Source organism: Engystomops pustulosus, chromosome 5, assembly GCF_040894005.1.
Source record: "Engystomops pustulosus chromosome 5, aEngPut4.maternal, whole genome shotgun sequence".
NCBI classification, from domain to species: Eukaryota; Metazoa; Chordata; class Amphibia; order Anura; family Leptodactylidae; genus Engystomops; species Engystomops pustulosus.
In genome coordinates, this window is record NC_092415.1 from 102,862,958 (window position 1) to 102,879,095 (window position 16,138).

Here is a 16,138-nt window from a genome sequence, read left to right on the forward strand (position 1 = left end):
ATCAGAAACTCCAGTTTGTTTTTTGATTTTCAAGACAAGCTCCAGACACTGACATGAGTGGAAAGAGATGTTGTATGGCGTTCCAACATGTTCATCTTACTAGTGAATCAACAATTTTCCTATAACCTGCATCCTTTCTGTGTTTTGGACAAAATAGTCAATTTACTCAAATGAGGGATTAATAGTATAAAGATAAGGTCAGACAGGTGCTGGTAGAGGGAGATTTTTATTATTAGGGGAACAGACAGGGCAATCTGTCACAAAGACCATGCATACCGAACAGTCTGTTGGGTTCAGCATGTTACGGATCAGGTTGACCGATAACTGGAAGGAGCTGGTTAGGATCCAGCGGTCATGTTCCACATTGGCACCAATGACAAAGTATGAGCTAGGTGGAAGGTCCTTAAAAATGATTTCAGGGATTTAGGCTATAAGCTTAGGGCAAGGACCTCAAAGGTAGTCCTTGCCACACCAGAAAGGCAGCAGGAGTTCAGGGAGGTAAATAAGTGGCTCTAAAGTTGGGGTAGGAAGGAGGATTTTGGGTTCATGGAGAATTGGGCTGACTTTGCTGTCAGCTACAGCCTCTACAGTAGGGATGGGCTGCAGCTCAATGGGGAGGGTGCAGCAGTTTTGGGGAAAAAAATGGCTAGAAGGTTGGAGGAGTGCTTAAACTAGAGACTTGAGGGGAGAGCAACTACACTTGCGCAGGGCAAGAAGGCAGTGTAGATAGGGAACTGGGAAGAGTCATGGTACATAGGGAAAGGAAGGGGGGCTGGGATAAGATCGGGGAATAAGAACCAAAGGAATAGGGCTAGGGAAAACCATATAAAAAGAATGAACATAAGCCTCACAAACAAAATAAAGGAACTGGAAATCTTAATGTAGGAGCGCAAATTTGTTATAGTAGGTGTGATAAATGTGACCAGGGGGAGGGGGGCCTTATCCTACTCAAATTCCACATTTTCCCCCAGCCTCCACTTAATAAGCCCAATGGAGCTAGCAGAGTAATATCTGGCTCAGGAGGGTACCAAGTTTCAAAGAATTTCCCCAGTCATCCTGTCTTCACAGGTTTCAGCCAACTTCCCCCCCCAATTTTCAAACAACAGACAAAGAGCCATAAAAACTCTTAAACCAATATATTGAATAGAGACAGTTATGGAGTTATGGTAGACCTCAACCCAAGGGCAACTATATTTTTGGAATTGTTATCTTCAGGAGATCGCAGTGGTCCAATTCCTGGGATCAACCCTTGGGTCCAGAGATATAAATATCTCTGGGTAGGACCATAGCAAATGGGTCAGGTTTGGTATCAATGCAATCCAGGGATTCACTGAGATCCAATGATACCAGAACCTTGATCCTACAACACCCCCTTAAGAAGCTATAATTTCTCCAGTATTCTGGTTGTAATACCAGGCAGGAGGGACCCATGACCCCTCCTGTTGGATCAGCAGAGGTTTGTCTGCACCTGATGTAATCAGGCACCTCTAAGGCCACATCGTCTTTCACCTGAGGGAAACCTTACCATTATTACGTGCACGGAGGATCTTAAAGCGTGGACTATCCATCCCCATTAGGGCCACACACAAGGTAACTAACTCACTGAACTGCTTAGACTTGTAGTGCTACCTGTGTATTTGTACTCTGTTTACTGTATATATCTATTGTGTGTACTGAATTGTCTAGTGTGCCCTTAAGGCAATTAAATATAAAATTTAACCCGTGTAGCTCTTTTATGTCGATACTGAACCCAAATGTCCGCGCTTCGCTCATATACATGCTACCAGGTTGGTTCCTCACCCTATATAATCCCGTTACGGACCGGGCTTATATTAAAAAAGAATTGGTGACAGCTCAGGGTTGAGGCTTGTGAAAGGAGTCTTATAGCCATTCAGTGCTGTGATTTATTGTTGTGCCATATCCGGAAGTTGTGTGGACCACTTTAAATCACTTCCTGCGCCTCTCGGAACTTTCTTATTCCTATCATAGGAGGAATCCATTAATAACGGTAATCTTCTTATATCTGTTATCTATGGCCCCGTCCTTCTAAAATCACTTTTAAAACTATGCTAATCTGCCAGAAGGCCCGGGGGGGGGGGGGGGCTTACCAGAGACCCTCCATGATGTAGCTTCCCTTTCCCTTATTCTTAAAAGTGCTCATCTGGTGTAGGTATTTTGCAAAAAAACTTATTTTACACTGTTATCTATGTGACCATTATGTGAGATTACACAATTACATTGATTAGCCCATATGGTAAATATTATATTTGTAGGTCAAAATATGACATTCATAAGGTTTAACTGTAAATTTGAAAAAAAAAAATTGATATGAAGTCTAGTCAGTCCAGTTGTATCATTTCACATGTAATTACCGAATCTTCATTTTAACAGGAGTATTCTAGCCTTAAGATATTGATGACCTAACTTTAAATAGATATTTAAGTTCATGCAAGATTTTTTTTTGTGCTGAATACCATGTCTGCTTCTTTTGGAATGTGAACATTGCCTAGGGCTTATGCTTGTAGAAACACGTTCACTGACACAGCATATATTTCAAGTACTGAGAGGGATGGAGTAGTATAGAGAAGGAAAGTAATTAAACAGCTCACAGTAAATATTATGAATGAAAAAAGCAGAATTGACAATGACAAAAAAAGAAAAATAAGCATTGAACGTCTAGTTACCCATTTTACTGCCAGTTTATAGCAGTATAATGGATGCATACATAATTCAAGAGCCAAAAACTATTACCCAGTGATCTGTATATTTAACAATTCCCAAGATGTTCCACAAACTTCATAAAATAAAGCTCATAAAAGCATTAACGACTCTGGCTGTTATGGCGTTCAGAGATGACCTCTCTCCTCCACAGTATGCCAGATCTACCCACTACTGTGTGTTTATCCATGTCATCATCCAGTCTGTGAGAGTATAGGCAATTCTATACACACTGGTTATGTCACACTAACGAGATTTTTCATCTGTGCTTTTCCAGAGTGGAAAACTACTGGGCTTAGTTTCACGGTGTCTCATCTGTTATTTTTGAGATCTTTTTCTCTGCAGCCTACAATTCAAATTGGTTTAGTGATTTTCAGGCATCAGAAGAGGTTTTAAAATAAAATTCTGAAATTTCAACATAATGTGTTCCTTGATATGAGTAATTTACATTTGTGTAATCGACATTTGTGTCAATTGTGGTACCTGCTAGAACATGCGGCTGCAACAGGAGTTTGTGTCAGTCAGACCTCAGCACTGAAATCTGTATGCTAGCAGACTCCGGCAGTGTCCAGAGGAGCTTCCCTGGACAAAGGAAAGTATTCGTTCATTTATTTTTCCCCACCACCACTAATGTAAATATACCGTGTATAAGCCGAGTTTTTCAGCACAAAAAAATGTGCTAGAAAATCTCACCTTGGCTTATACACGAGTCAATAAAAAAAATTACATACTCACCTTCCGATGCCCCCAATGCTCAACGCGGATCCCCAATGCTCGGTACAGCTCATCCTCTGTCTTCTCCGCAATGCTCCCGTGGCTCCTCTATCTTCTGTCTTCTGCAACAGCCGGCAGAGACACGGCTATGCGCTCTGCCAGACGATGCATACTATGATGTCATCAGCGGCTGCATCATAGTGTGCTGGTAGAGTGCATGGCTGCAGATCTTCCGGCTTTTACAGCAGACAGAAGAGGAGCGGCAGGGACCAGATCATCGCAGAGAAGACAGAAGAGGAGCTGCAAACATCGAGACCACCAGAGGGAGAGTATGTAAGTTTATTTTTTTTAAGTGCTGGGCAAACTAGGGGCTGGCTGTATACTAAAGGGGGCTGACTTGCTAATAAAGGGGGCTGGCTGTATACTACAGGGGGATGGCTGGCTATATACTAAAGGGGACTGGCTGCATACTAGTGGGGACTTGCAGCCCATATACTGGGAGGCTGTGACCAATGCATTTCCCACAACCAGCTTATACTCGAGTCAATAGGTTTTACCAGTTTATGGTGGTAAAATTAGGGGCCTCGGCTTATGCTCGGGTCGGCTTGTACTCGAAACCTTTCAAAAGGTTTCTTGGACATTGATCTATAGGTTGCAATAGAGGAATAATTATCGTTTTCTAGTCCTGATAAAATTATTAGAACCTTAGTTAGAAAAAAAGAATACAATTGAAATGTTACCATTCCTTATTTACAGCATGTAAGATATAGTTTAACTGACAATATATAAAGAAAAAGTTATTTAAAAGGTCAATAATTTCCTGTCATTGTATACCGGTTATTTAAAATTTATGGGGCCTCAAAGCACCGCTAAAACTACACAGGAAATTATCTTGCTACCAACATTTGTCTTTCTATCAGATATTCTGCCTATTCCTACAGAGTCTGTAGAAATACTGCAGAGAACGTGCAATAAATCTCTCACTGATCTCTTTCAGCTTTGGGCGGGCTCAAAACAAGGTGCAAGCTTACTAAAATCTGATACAGACAGTTGTCTTACAGTCAGGCACGAGAAAGCAAGGAGGAGCAACAAGGCCAAGTTTCTGGGACATAAGAGGGGGATTTAATTTTTTTTCTCACTTGGTAATATGAGTAATGGTAATATAATAAAAATGGTATTAAAGGAAGAAAGAAACATTTATTTATTCCAAAGAAGAGGCGGCTCTGTAGGAATCAAAAATATTTTTCTTACAGCAAAACTAGAAGTGGATCCAAAACCCAAAAGCAGTACAAACTTTTACATTATACTTTTTATGTTTATGTTCCATTCCTGGTTTTAATGTCCAAACACCGAATGACGCAAAACTAAAAGTAAGTAAAATGCTGACTAAAACACCTTGTATCAAAGAACAACAATAACAGCTCATTATCTCACCTTAAGTTTTGGATGTAGGGAGCTATATTAGCTTTATACAAGTCTAATGGGAGTCTTGGTACGTCAACGATTTAACTTGCCGATGGAACGGACACAGTGATGAGAAAAGTAGTTTTGCTGGGGCCCAAAGAAGGATTCTTTCCATTTAATCTAGATTCGCCAGTGGTGGCGAACCTATGGCACGGGTGCCAGGGGTGGCACTCATAGACCTCCCTTTGGGCGCTCAGTCTGTTTCCAGGCACAGAGATTGCCAGACATGGCATCTTCCTGCACTCTCAGGCATTCTGTGTTATTTTAAAGAGACCCATTTAGGCTGCCTTGGACTGTAGGAATAGTGAGAAGGTGCGATTTGGGTCAGTTTAGAGCTATTAGAGAACTTGATCCAGGCCCCCACGATTCTTCCTGTACAAGGGGCCCTACCATCCTTGAACGTTATTAGGGCACTCAGGCAGTGATGTTACTGCCATGTTGACACTTTGGGAAAAGTTAGTGGGTTTTGGGTCACATTTTGGGCACTTGATCTCGAAAAGGTTCGCCATCACTGGGTTAGGGCATAAATGTCTGATCTCTGCCCTCACTGAAGTCTTCCAGGACAGTTACAAGACAGTTAAGTGGGATTGGAGCTTGCTGTTCTGCCAACAGTGCTCTCAACAGCACCTAGCCTATAGATGGGTTCACTCTGAAAAAAATTGGGTTTTAACAATAAGCAGGGCCACCACTAGGAATTTCTGGGCCCCTGAATTACAAATTTTGTGGGCCCCCTTCTTAGCCAGGTACATAATTCAACCCACCAAAGTTAATAATAAAACATACCTCATGCACAAAACCTCATTATACATACCCCTGCTGCCACAACCCTCATAATACACACATCAGCTGCCACAAAACCTCATAATACACACCTCAGTTGCCACAAAACCTCATAATACACACCTCAGTTGCCACAAAACCTCATAATACACACCTCAGCTGCCACAAAACTGCATAATACACACCTCAGCTGCCACAAAACCTCATAATACACATCTCAGTTGCTACAGAACATCACAATACATGGTGCAGCTGCTGCAGAACATCGCAATACACACTTTAGCTGCTGCAGAACTTCACAATACACATTTCAGCTCACAGTAGCTACAAAACCTCATAGTGCGCCTGGAGATGTCAGATCTTGACCAGTCATAAAGTGTTCGTTCACTACACGGCTAATAATTTCTGTTATCTTTCTTCTTTTGTTATGAAAGAGAATAATTGAAAGTGTATAGAAGGTCTCCATCACCCCTCCACCCCACATAGTGTTACATGTATGGGGCCTCCTTCTGTCATTCTTCTGTTACTTATAGAAGAAAATGGGCTACAGCCCAGCACAGAGAGACCTGGGCTTTAAATATATAAATAACAATCAACAGGGTAATCCAACTTGCAGGAAGCTAAGCTGGGGCAGACAAAGGGTTAAAGACTTCCCTCTGCTTCCTCTTCCTGGACTCTGAACCCGGCTTCATCTGCTGCCTTGCCGTGCCCTGTCCCCTCCTCTCTTCTCCGACTGCTGCTGCAGTTAAAAGATACCCAAGTGACGCAGGTTGTGCAGGAGAGTCTTTGCCCGCACCCCACTACCCCCATGGGACACCGGGGGGCGGGGGGGAGGCGGGATCCTCTCTAGTTAGGACCCCCTGAACAAATCCCCACCAAACCCCCCTGACAATACGGAGTGCTCATGTACACAAAAAAAACAGACTTTAAAGTGTAAAAATTAATTATTAAAATCAGTTATAAAAAGAAGCTACATAGCGCTGGATGTAATGTCCTGAGCTCCGGGCTTTTAATTATTCATGCCTTTTGCGTAATGGCACCACTCTCTTCCATGTTGCATAGGGAGGAGACATCATGAGAGAGGCGTGAATTCACTTATTTTTTCATAAACATTAGTGGTTCCACTTACTAAAGTATGTAAAGTTATACCTGGCTCCCTGCTAGCAAACTGCATTGAGTCACGGGAGTGTCTGTTACAAGGTTGAAATCATCATCAACTCCTCTGCTCTGCTTGATCTTCATCCCACACCCCTCTTTCATGCAGCTGTTAATGGACTTCTCAAAAAAAATCTATGTTAGCTCACATCTGCATGAGGGAGGGAGGAAGATCTAGCAGAGAGATGATGAGGATGACACCAACGACTCCACTGCCACCGTGACTCAATGCAGTTTGCTGGCAGGGAGTTAGATATACTGTTATCTTCTTTTAAAAGTAAGTGGAAACATTAATATTTATGAAAAAACAGATTGAGAAATAGTATTGAAAAGGCTATGGGAAGCTATCATTAGGTGAAATGTGTTTTCTGAAGACAGGTTTCTTTTAAATAAATAAATGACAAGTTAACTTGTCCCCGACCGCCTACTGATGAAGGACGTCAGCAGGCACGGGTCCCGAGTCTGCAGCGTGCTAATTGCGAGAGCAGGATAAGGTGTCTAGCTGTCGCAGACACTGCATCGTTCCAATGTGACCGGCGGGTCTGCAGGGCTTAATCAGAGCTGTGGAGTCTTTATATGTCCCACATGAGACCATAAAAGTTAAAACACATACACACATTACATATTAATAAATATTTTAAAAAACACATTAATATTCCCCAATAAAAAAAGAAAAGAAAAAATACTACACTACAAAAACATCACCATAGGAACTCCGTTTGACCCAGACTAAACATATTATATATCAAAGCGACACACTAATTATAATATATATATACCATCCATTACAAAAAAAAAAAAAGATCATTCAATTTATTTATTTTTAAAGGAAACCTACCACTTGAAGTGGTAGGTGTAAGATAGGAATACCGAGCACTAGCTCAGGGTGAGCTGGTGCCGGAGCTTATTTTTGTTAGTGTCCTAAACCGCTGTATCACGGTTTAAAAAACTGCTTTGGCGCATGGTGGTACGCAATCGGCGCACCATGCGCGCAACCGTGCACGCGCCTACATAGGAAGTGAAGACGAGTCGCGCGCACACACGTGCGCATGGTGCGCCGGGCGCATACCACCGTGCGCCGAAGCAGCTTTGGCTATAAATATTTAAAAGTGTTTTAAACCGCGATACAGCAGTTTAGGACACTAACAAAAATAAGCAACAATTTTTACAGTATTGCACAAAAAAAAGAAGTGGCCCTCAAACCAATAAGTATGAAAATTGTTTAGAAATGCTCTGTTAGGTAAAGCCATTTAAAGGTTTGGTCATAAAGGGGTCAAACTGAATCTTTTACACAAAACTAAAAATGTATAAATCTACTGAGCTCTGTCTATCCTATAACATGATGTCCACAGACAGCTAAAAATAGATCCACTGTAACGTGTTGTTATGAGAGCAAACACCAACAAGTGATTTGCAAACCAGAGTTCTTTCCCCTGACAGGTCATCCTGGCATAAACTGCTAGATTCTAGCTCTATCCTTTACACACACACCTATATCAGATATATATACACATTCTGAAGCACGATTTTGACCTATGTTCTGAGCTACGTCCAATCAGATGCCACTCGGAATATAGGACAAGTTACTTCTTCTTTCCTTAATTTCACTAGGAGAGGGATTTAGCCATATTTTCATGACTGTAAATCTGTGACCTGGCCCCAAGTGTTTCATCATTGGCATGTCTACATGAGCATTCACTGTGCTTTTTCTGGTCAACAGTTCCCTGAATATAGAAAGAAGGGTTTCAACTCACACACGACAGCTCACATAAATAGATCTTTAATTAAAAACAATTGAAGTGAGCTCTGACTGAAACAAACACAAAGGAGCACTGCAAACATAACTATACTGTTCCAAGGAAAACTTATTTTCAACTAATATCTACTAAAAGTAAATAAAATGTACTCTAACTGAAAATATTTAGCATTAAATATCTTGTACTTGATGTTTTCTTGTGCAATTATATAGAGAGATATATCCAGAATTCTGATAGACTCCTATTAAGGCTCCTTTCAGACGAACATATTCTACACTGGGGCCAGGACCCGGCTGGAGAAGGGGGGTCTGAATCCAGCAGCTCCTCCTCATGCATGCTGTGCATGCAGTAGTAATGTCATGTGAGCAGGGTGACATCATTGCAGGTCCTTGAGCCTCCTAACATTAGCAAAATGTACACCAGGCATATATCTCATGAAATCACAGCAGCCTGCATGGAGGCATGAAGAGGAGTAGAAGTCCATGCAGGCTGCTGTGATTTTTTTATGTGGTCAGATATGTGCATGGGGTACAGTTTCCTAATGTTAAGAGGAAAAAGAACCTGTGATGATGTCACCCTGGCCACATGACATCAGGCCACGCTCCTCGACTCGGTCTATAGATCCCTAGATACCAGGCAAGTTTATAACTCTGATTTTATGGGTATCTGAGGAAAACGATTTTAAAGCTAAAAGAAGCGTGTCAATGTAAATGATGACCAGCCTCATAGGTCTGGCCAAAGGCTGCTAGCTGCCATGACCACACATCAGCTCATTACTAATCGTGTTATAGGAAGACAGGAAGACAATTTGGAAAAAAAATGGTAGGGAATCCTTTGGTTGCTGAAGTCGCTACTGACTGTGGCAGCAAGGAGCTAGTTTACACAGCACATCCATGTCAAAATTCCTCTCCCATTGAAATTAATGGAAGACCCGAGGGAAAACAGTTGACATGCTCAATAAGCCAAGCAGAATATGTTAAAAATATCAGTAAAAATCCACATTGTTGAGTCTGGCTGTGGATTTTGATGCAGAACTTAATAATGATAATAATTCCTGATAACACAGCGCTGCACAAAGCTTGGCAAATCGGTCTTTAGCAAAGATTTTTGTCCGAATATATTTCTAAAATTATGCCATGTGAACATGTGGTTCAGCACTCAGGGTCAGAGTGATCTGTGATCTCAGGCACCCTAGAGTTGTTTTAGCATCACCTTAAAGCGAACCTGTCAGCAGAAAATGACCTAATAAGCTATTTCCAGTATGTTGTCAAGCATTGCAACACCTTTTAGGAGATATTTCTTTCATGGTCCAAGTTGGTGGTATCTGCAGAAATTCCACGTTCAAGTAAGATGTAAAATGGTTGTAAAATAACCGGCTCTGCAGATGTCTGGTGCATGATCACAGCAGAGGAGGCGCTCTGAGGCAAGGAGAACTTTACTTTGGTGCTAAATTCTCTTCCTCCATAACTCTACAATTTACAATTCACTTCAAAGTTGACATTCTGGGTGATGTTACCATGCTCAGCCATGGAACAAGCATGATTATGTTAAGATGCTTGATGACCTACTGGTAGTGTTTTATTAGGTTAACCCCTTCATGACCAATGGTCATTGATGCCTAAAGGTCCAGGTCAAATTTTTTACGTTCTGCCATGCAGTTTTTTAAATGACGATATCTCTGGAAAAAATTGGCGTATCATAATAATTTTCACTTAGTTGTGAAGACATGTGGAACTTTAACTTGAAATGATAGTTTAATTTATTACATATTTTTTCTTTATGAAATTTACTAATAATTGACTATAAATGTGAAAAAATAAGCTTTTTTGACATTTTTCCAAATAAAAGTTTTTTAAATAAGTAGTAACTTTTACCAAAATATGTTAAAAAATGTACAGCATTATTCCATCACACTCTCCCAGGATCAGCTACAGATGCAGAGGGTGCATGTACTTCTGCAAAGTGAACGTGAAAGCCTCCTGGGGCTTCTTCTATATTCTTCCTTCAGCTGACAGGCAGGGGAGGGGGGGCACTTCATACACTTATATCTCCTGAACCCTTGCACCTAGAAACACAATTCTAGTGTCATATTAGACAGGAAAATCTTTATATAGTTTATAGATTGTGTACGGATTTTTAAGAGAACCGGAGGTATCCACTCCTAAAGTTACAATCAGGAATACAAAGCTGTACATAAAAATATTTTTTTTGTACAACTTTAAGGGTAAATATCTTTGGTTCTTTTAAAAAGGGAAATTCTCCTGTTTAAAATGACATAAAAAGATATGTTTCTAGGTGCAAGGGTTCTGGAGAAATGTTCTCAGACAGATCCAGTAGACTTCTATGTGATCCAGCTGTGTATTTGTTGTAGATGTGATTGGGTTTATAACACTGTGATATGGCTGTAAACTTTATATCTCAAAATTAGATTGTTGAGGACCCAACACTCAGGACCTGCCATTAACAACACAGGAAATGGAGCCAGAAGTATGGTTAAAAATAAATACTGACCCAGAAAGAAGTCTTATATTCTCATTTCTTCTCCTCTCCAATGATGCCCAGTAATACACCTCAGCTTGACTACAATGCACCAAATGTGCCATGAAGACAGGGGGTTTTTGCCTTGGGATATGTATTTTGCTTTAAATAACCCAGGGTGGAAAGGCATGCTACAGTCATATTTGGGATACTAAACCTCTAAACAAAGGTTCCAGTCTGAGAGCAGAGCCAGTGAGCTATTTGCTTCAGATTTTACTAAAGAGTGGCGGACCAGGCAGGAGGACATGACATGTGAACTTTACTTAGGTCTGTCCTTCTCTTCTCCCTGACCCATCTCTGTTTATTATATACAATTACACTGTACTAGTCGGCTCAGTAACCCATCTCCTTCAGGACTGGCTCTTTTTAGTGAGCTGAGCCTAACGATCCACCTTACCGAAAAGAGCTGGAGGTCCCATCACTAGTCTCAAAGGAGGAGTCTTAGTGGATGTGACACATTCCTCTCCTCCTCTTCCTCCCCTCTCCAGAGAGCTTCTATGTAGTCTGACACCTCAGTGAGTTTAAATCCACATTTCAGAGTGAAAAGCAGATCCGAATTAAGGAGGACGAAGTGGGAAAGGAAGTATTTGGTCTGATAAGATATATTACTAAGTTTCTTGTAGTGACTAGTACTATTAATATAAGCAAATTCTGCTGAAAAACTAGTGAACTTTAAAGTGAATAGTTTTTTTTTAGAACACTGATAATTGCTGCCAGGATAAATGGCACATGTGAATAGAACCTCAGCACAAGTTTCCTTAGCGGTTTTCATAGCTTCCAGGATTCAACTGATAAAATAACCCATTGGGGGTCATTTACTAAGGGCCCGATTGGCGTTTTCACGACGTGTTACCCGAATATTTCCGATTTGCGCCGATTTTCCCTGTATTGACCCGGGATTTTGGCGCATATGATCGGATTTTGGCACATCAGCGCTGGCATGCACGCGACGGAAATCGGGGGGCGTGGCCGAAAGAAAAACCCGACGGATTCGGAAAAACCGCCGCATTTAAAAACCAAAAAGTGTCGCGGAGCTTGCACTTACCTTCACCAGGAATAGGCCGGTGTACTTGAGTGCATTTTAGCGGACTTCAGCGCAGCAGCGGCGCCACGTGGACGTCGGAGGAACTACCTTAGTGAATCCCGGCCGGACCCGAATCCACTGCAGAGAACGCGCCACTGGATCGCGAATGGACCAGGTAAGTAAATCTGCCCCACTATCTCTTGAATTCAGTGTAGTAATTGAAAAGCTGCTGCCTCACTGTAATATTGTGTTACCAGGCTCTGAACAAGTCTTACCCATCTTATATTAGCATATACTTTTACATTTCCTAAGTAACATTTAATGTTTAAATAAACAATGATTTCAGTTACTAGACAATACATTTTTTGTTCCTTTCTCACTGTGAGATCTTCTTCTTGAACAAAGTTCTTGAGTGCTGAGATGTTGCATTTGATAGTGTGGCGCCGTCCTTCATGTTAGTCACAATATTACTGGTATAACATGAACGATTCTTTGGATGCCATTTTCCCACTCAGAAATAACAATACCATTGTCTTCTAATATAACATGCAAGGCACTTTACACTGCATTGAGGTATTTAAGTAAGTAACAGCTCAGTGCCAATATGGCTTCCAGATTCCTAAGGTTCCAGGATAACATTCATTAATGGTAAATACTGCTTTCATCCCTTGTGGGAAGGGGATAAAGGTTGTATTTGAAAAAACACATTTTAAAGGGAACCTGTCACCACATTTTCACATATACAGCCTATATAGCTCCTATAGAGCTCTATTAACTTACTGACACCCTTCTTTTAGCTAAAAATCGCTTTGCATAAATACCCATAAATCTCCTTTTATCTTATATTACCTGGCATCAGAGGGGGCCGGTCCTGCTAGTTTGGCCCTTCCCATCTACTCCTCCTCAAATCTTATGCCTCCTTACTATTTAGCAGTTCATGTCATGTGATCAGAGTGACATCATCTTAGGTCCTTTAGCCTATTACCAATAGCAAACTGTACCCCATGTATGTATCTGACCACATGAAGTCACAGCAGCCTCCATGGACTTCTACTACACCTTATCCTCCATGCAGCCTGGTGTGATTTCATGTAATCACATGCATGGGGTACAGTTTGCTATTGTTAGAAGGCTAAAGAACCTGAGATGATGTCACTCTTCTTATAAGTCATGAATGTAACACAAGGCACCCTGTAAAAAACTTGACACAATATTTCCTATAATAATATATAGCTTTATATGTCTGTAGTTCAATATTAGCATACAGTTCTTAAGTACAAGGAGGCAGAGCAGTAATTTGAAGAGACACACAGCTGTCAGTCAGAATAATGGGGCATGGTTGAGGCACTGGCAGCCTGGGAGAGAGAAGAGTCACAGCCAGGAGACATGAGTCAAGAAAGCTAATTTGCATATCAGACAAATGGCTGTAATTAAGGTACAGTGCCTCTGCAGCTAAATTTAGGTGATATGGGGTGGACTTGTAACACTTTATCAGCAGGCATTGTTAGTCAGGGGGGGTATTTTCTCCCTTTTATGGGCCAGAAATTTACGTTTACCAATTTTGTATTGCTTATATAGTGCCGTTGCCCGATTCCCTTAAGAATGGGTGGTCACCTATCAAACTGCAACCACCCAATCTACCTGAATCTCATCTGCATTTCCTTGTACAGCTTCAGATTAGATTCTGCTGTGCAGATATCAAACAATAAAGCGTCCATGGTGCTGAATCTGTGCTGTGGTGATGCCAGAAGGGAAACTTCCACTGATCATAAAGTATTGGTATGTCCTAGCAATATGACTTCACTTTGTAAGATAGGAGAAGCTCCAGTCATAACATTACTGTTTCTTACTTTCCTACTGTACTGATCGGTCAATGCACTAATAGGTGTAGTAGGATTTCAGGTCAGGGCTCCAGGCATGAAGAATAATAACCCCTCACAGACCTGTAATGCAAATCATATAGGTTGTTTCATATAAGGGCTTTTAATGCTATAAACACCTAGTACAGAGAGAGAAGTAAATCAAAGTGTCAGCACTCCATTGTGAGTAGCTATGTGCTGGTAAATGCCTTATTCAGATACTGCAGAGGGTGGCAATTGTGCAGCTACCTTGCTGAATGGCAATCTGTAGGATTCACATAACATGGGCAGAGTGGTGGATGGAGGCCTACTCATACACAGATGCTCTATTACCTAATCAGCCAGGGCACAGAGTACAATTTTAATGACTGTGTAAGTGAGATTATACTGCTCACTCAGTGTCACACACTGGGAACACAGGGGACTTTATATGATAAGGCAGGAGCAAGGCCACACAGCGAGGAGGAGAACACTCACTGTTCTTGATTATACACAACTGTGATAGCAGGAGAAACGTCTGCCCATAGGCCTATACCAATGTTACACCCAAGAGAAACCATATGCTCTTCTGTCTTTCTGTGAGTCTTGTAGCAGAATACAGACTGTTGTTTATAGCTGCCTCTATGATGCCAATGGTACGGAAAGCAAACCACGATAAAGCAGCAAACTATTCCTAATAATATCCTGTCCTTATCAGTGGGTCACTTATACCCATGAACACAACACATATCTATTCATAATGAAACCTCTTTGAGCAGACTTCCCAATTTTTTTTATAGAAAATTGGTCTTTTAAAGGGGTGCTCTGCTACCATGGAGTATAATGGGGGAAAAAAAAATCAACACTGAGTAAAAAGCAGTCTTATGGAGGGGATCTTTTTAAAAGGGGTGGTCTTCTGGAGCGGTTTCACTGTATATTTATAATACTATATATATATATATATATATATATATATATATATATATATATATATATATACACACACACACACACACACACACACACATGAATAAAATGTAGATATAAAACTACAAAAGGAAGGACAAAGCAAACATTTTCAATTCTTTCATCTATTCCTTAGTGCTCATCACTTGCTCTTCCAGACAAGGATAAGCAGTCACTGCAGAAGACAAGATGCTGGTGGTACAGGCCAGGTTTAACTTATGCCCAGTGATCAGCTGATGCCTATAGCAATTCTACATTACTGTACAGACCAGTGATGTGAACTAGGAGGAATCACTGTATACACAGCATCCCTAGCACTGACCTCCATCACTAACACTAAGAGGAGATCAATACACTATACAGTACACTGCATATACATATATACATACAGTATTATATACCAATAATAACATTCATGACAATAATGGGGTGCACCACAGAAGCCTACCTGCTCCCCGAAATCGATGGCTATGTTAGTGATGCCCAGAGGAACCAAGAAGCGGATGAGGGGCCAGTAAGGAGTGAGTGCTGGGAATTTCACCATAATAATAGCTCTGCTATGGCGGTGGGCACGTACACATCCGATGGTGGAGCACAATGCACAGAGACCCCCGAGCAGCAGGCGACCTGCACACAAGGATAACGGTCCGCATGTGGATGTCTAGCAAGAAATGCTAAAGATCAGGACCATCCCTGCCCTCCCACACAGCAGTGATCTGCAGCCAGGAGGAGGAGGCACGCCACAAATATCTGCTGACAGATCTTCCATGCCAGACAATGAAGCAGAGGAAGGAGGACGCAGCAGGAGCCCGTGCACACCCTGATGGCAGGGAGCTAGGTGACACGGCTGTGTGTACGCACGCTCAGGAGATTACTGATCATGTGTGTGACCCGGCTCCTCTCCTCCCCCCATCATTGTGATGACAGGGGGAGGGAACACAGTGCTCAGAGGCGACATCCAGCGGCCACATTGGTGTACTGCAAGGAGTTCTCCTCCCCGCCTCCTGCAGTCTCTACATAATACTATGTGAGAGCCCCCTGCAGACTGATGCTAGTCACTGAGGAGTGATAGGTCCACATTAATATCCTTAAAGGAAACCTACCACTTGTAGTGGCCGGTTTCCGATGGAAATAGGAGCTTATTTTAGTTAGTGTTTTAAACCGCGGTATCGCGGTTTAAAACA

The 16,138-nt window shown here is 41.6% G+C and overlaps 1 protein-coding gene across 1 annotated transcript in view; it reads right to left on the reverse strand.

Moving 5' to 3' along the window:
• Positions 1–15,883, reverse strand: part of ANKH (ANKH inorganic pyrophosphate transport regulator) — a 70,261-nt gene extending 54,378 nt beyond the window's left edge. Inside the window, exon 1 of the mRNA XM_072152767.1 lies at positions 15,403–15,883. Within this exon, the coding sequence (XP_072008868.1) occupies positions 15,403–15,498 (96 nt within the window). The 5' untranslated portion in view covers positions 15,499–15,883. The remainder of the gene's footprint in view (positions 1–15,402) is intronic.
• Between the last annotated feature and the right edge of the window lie 255 nt (positions 15,884–16,138).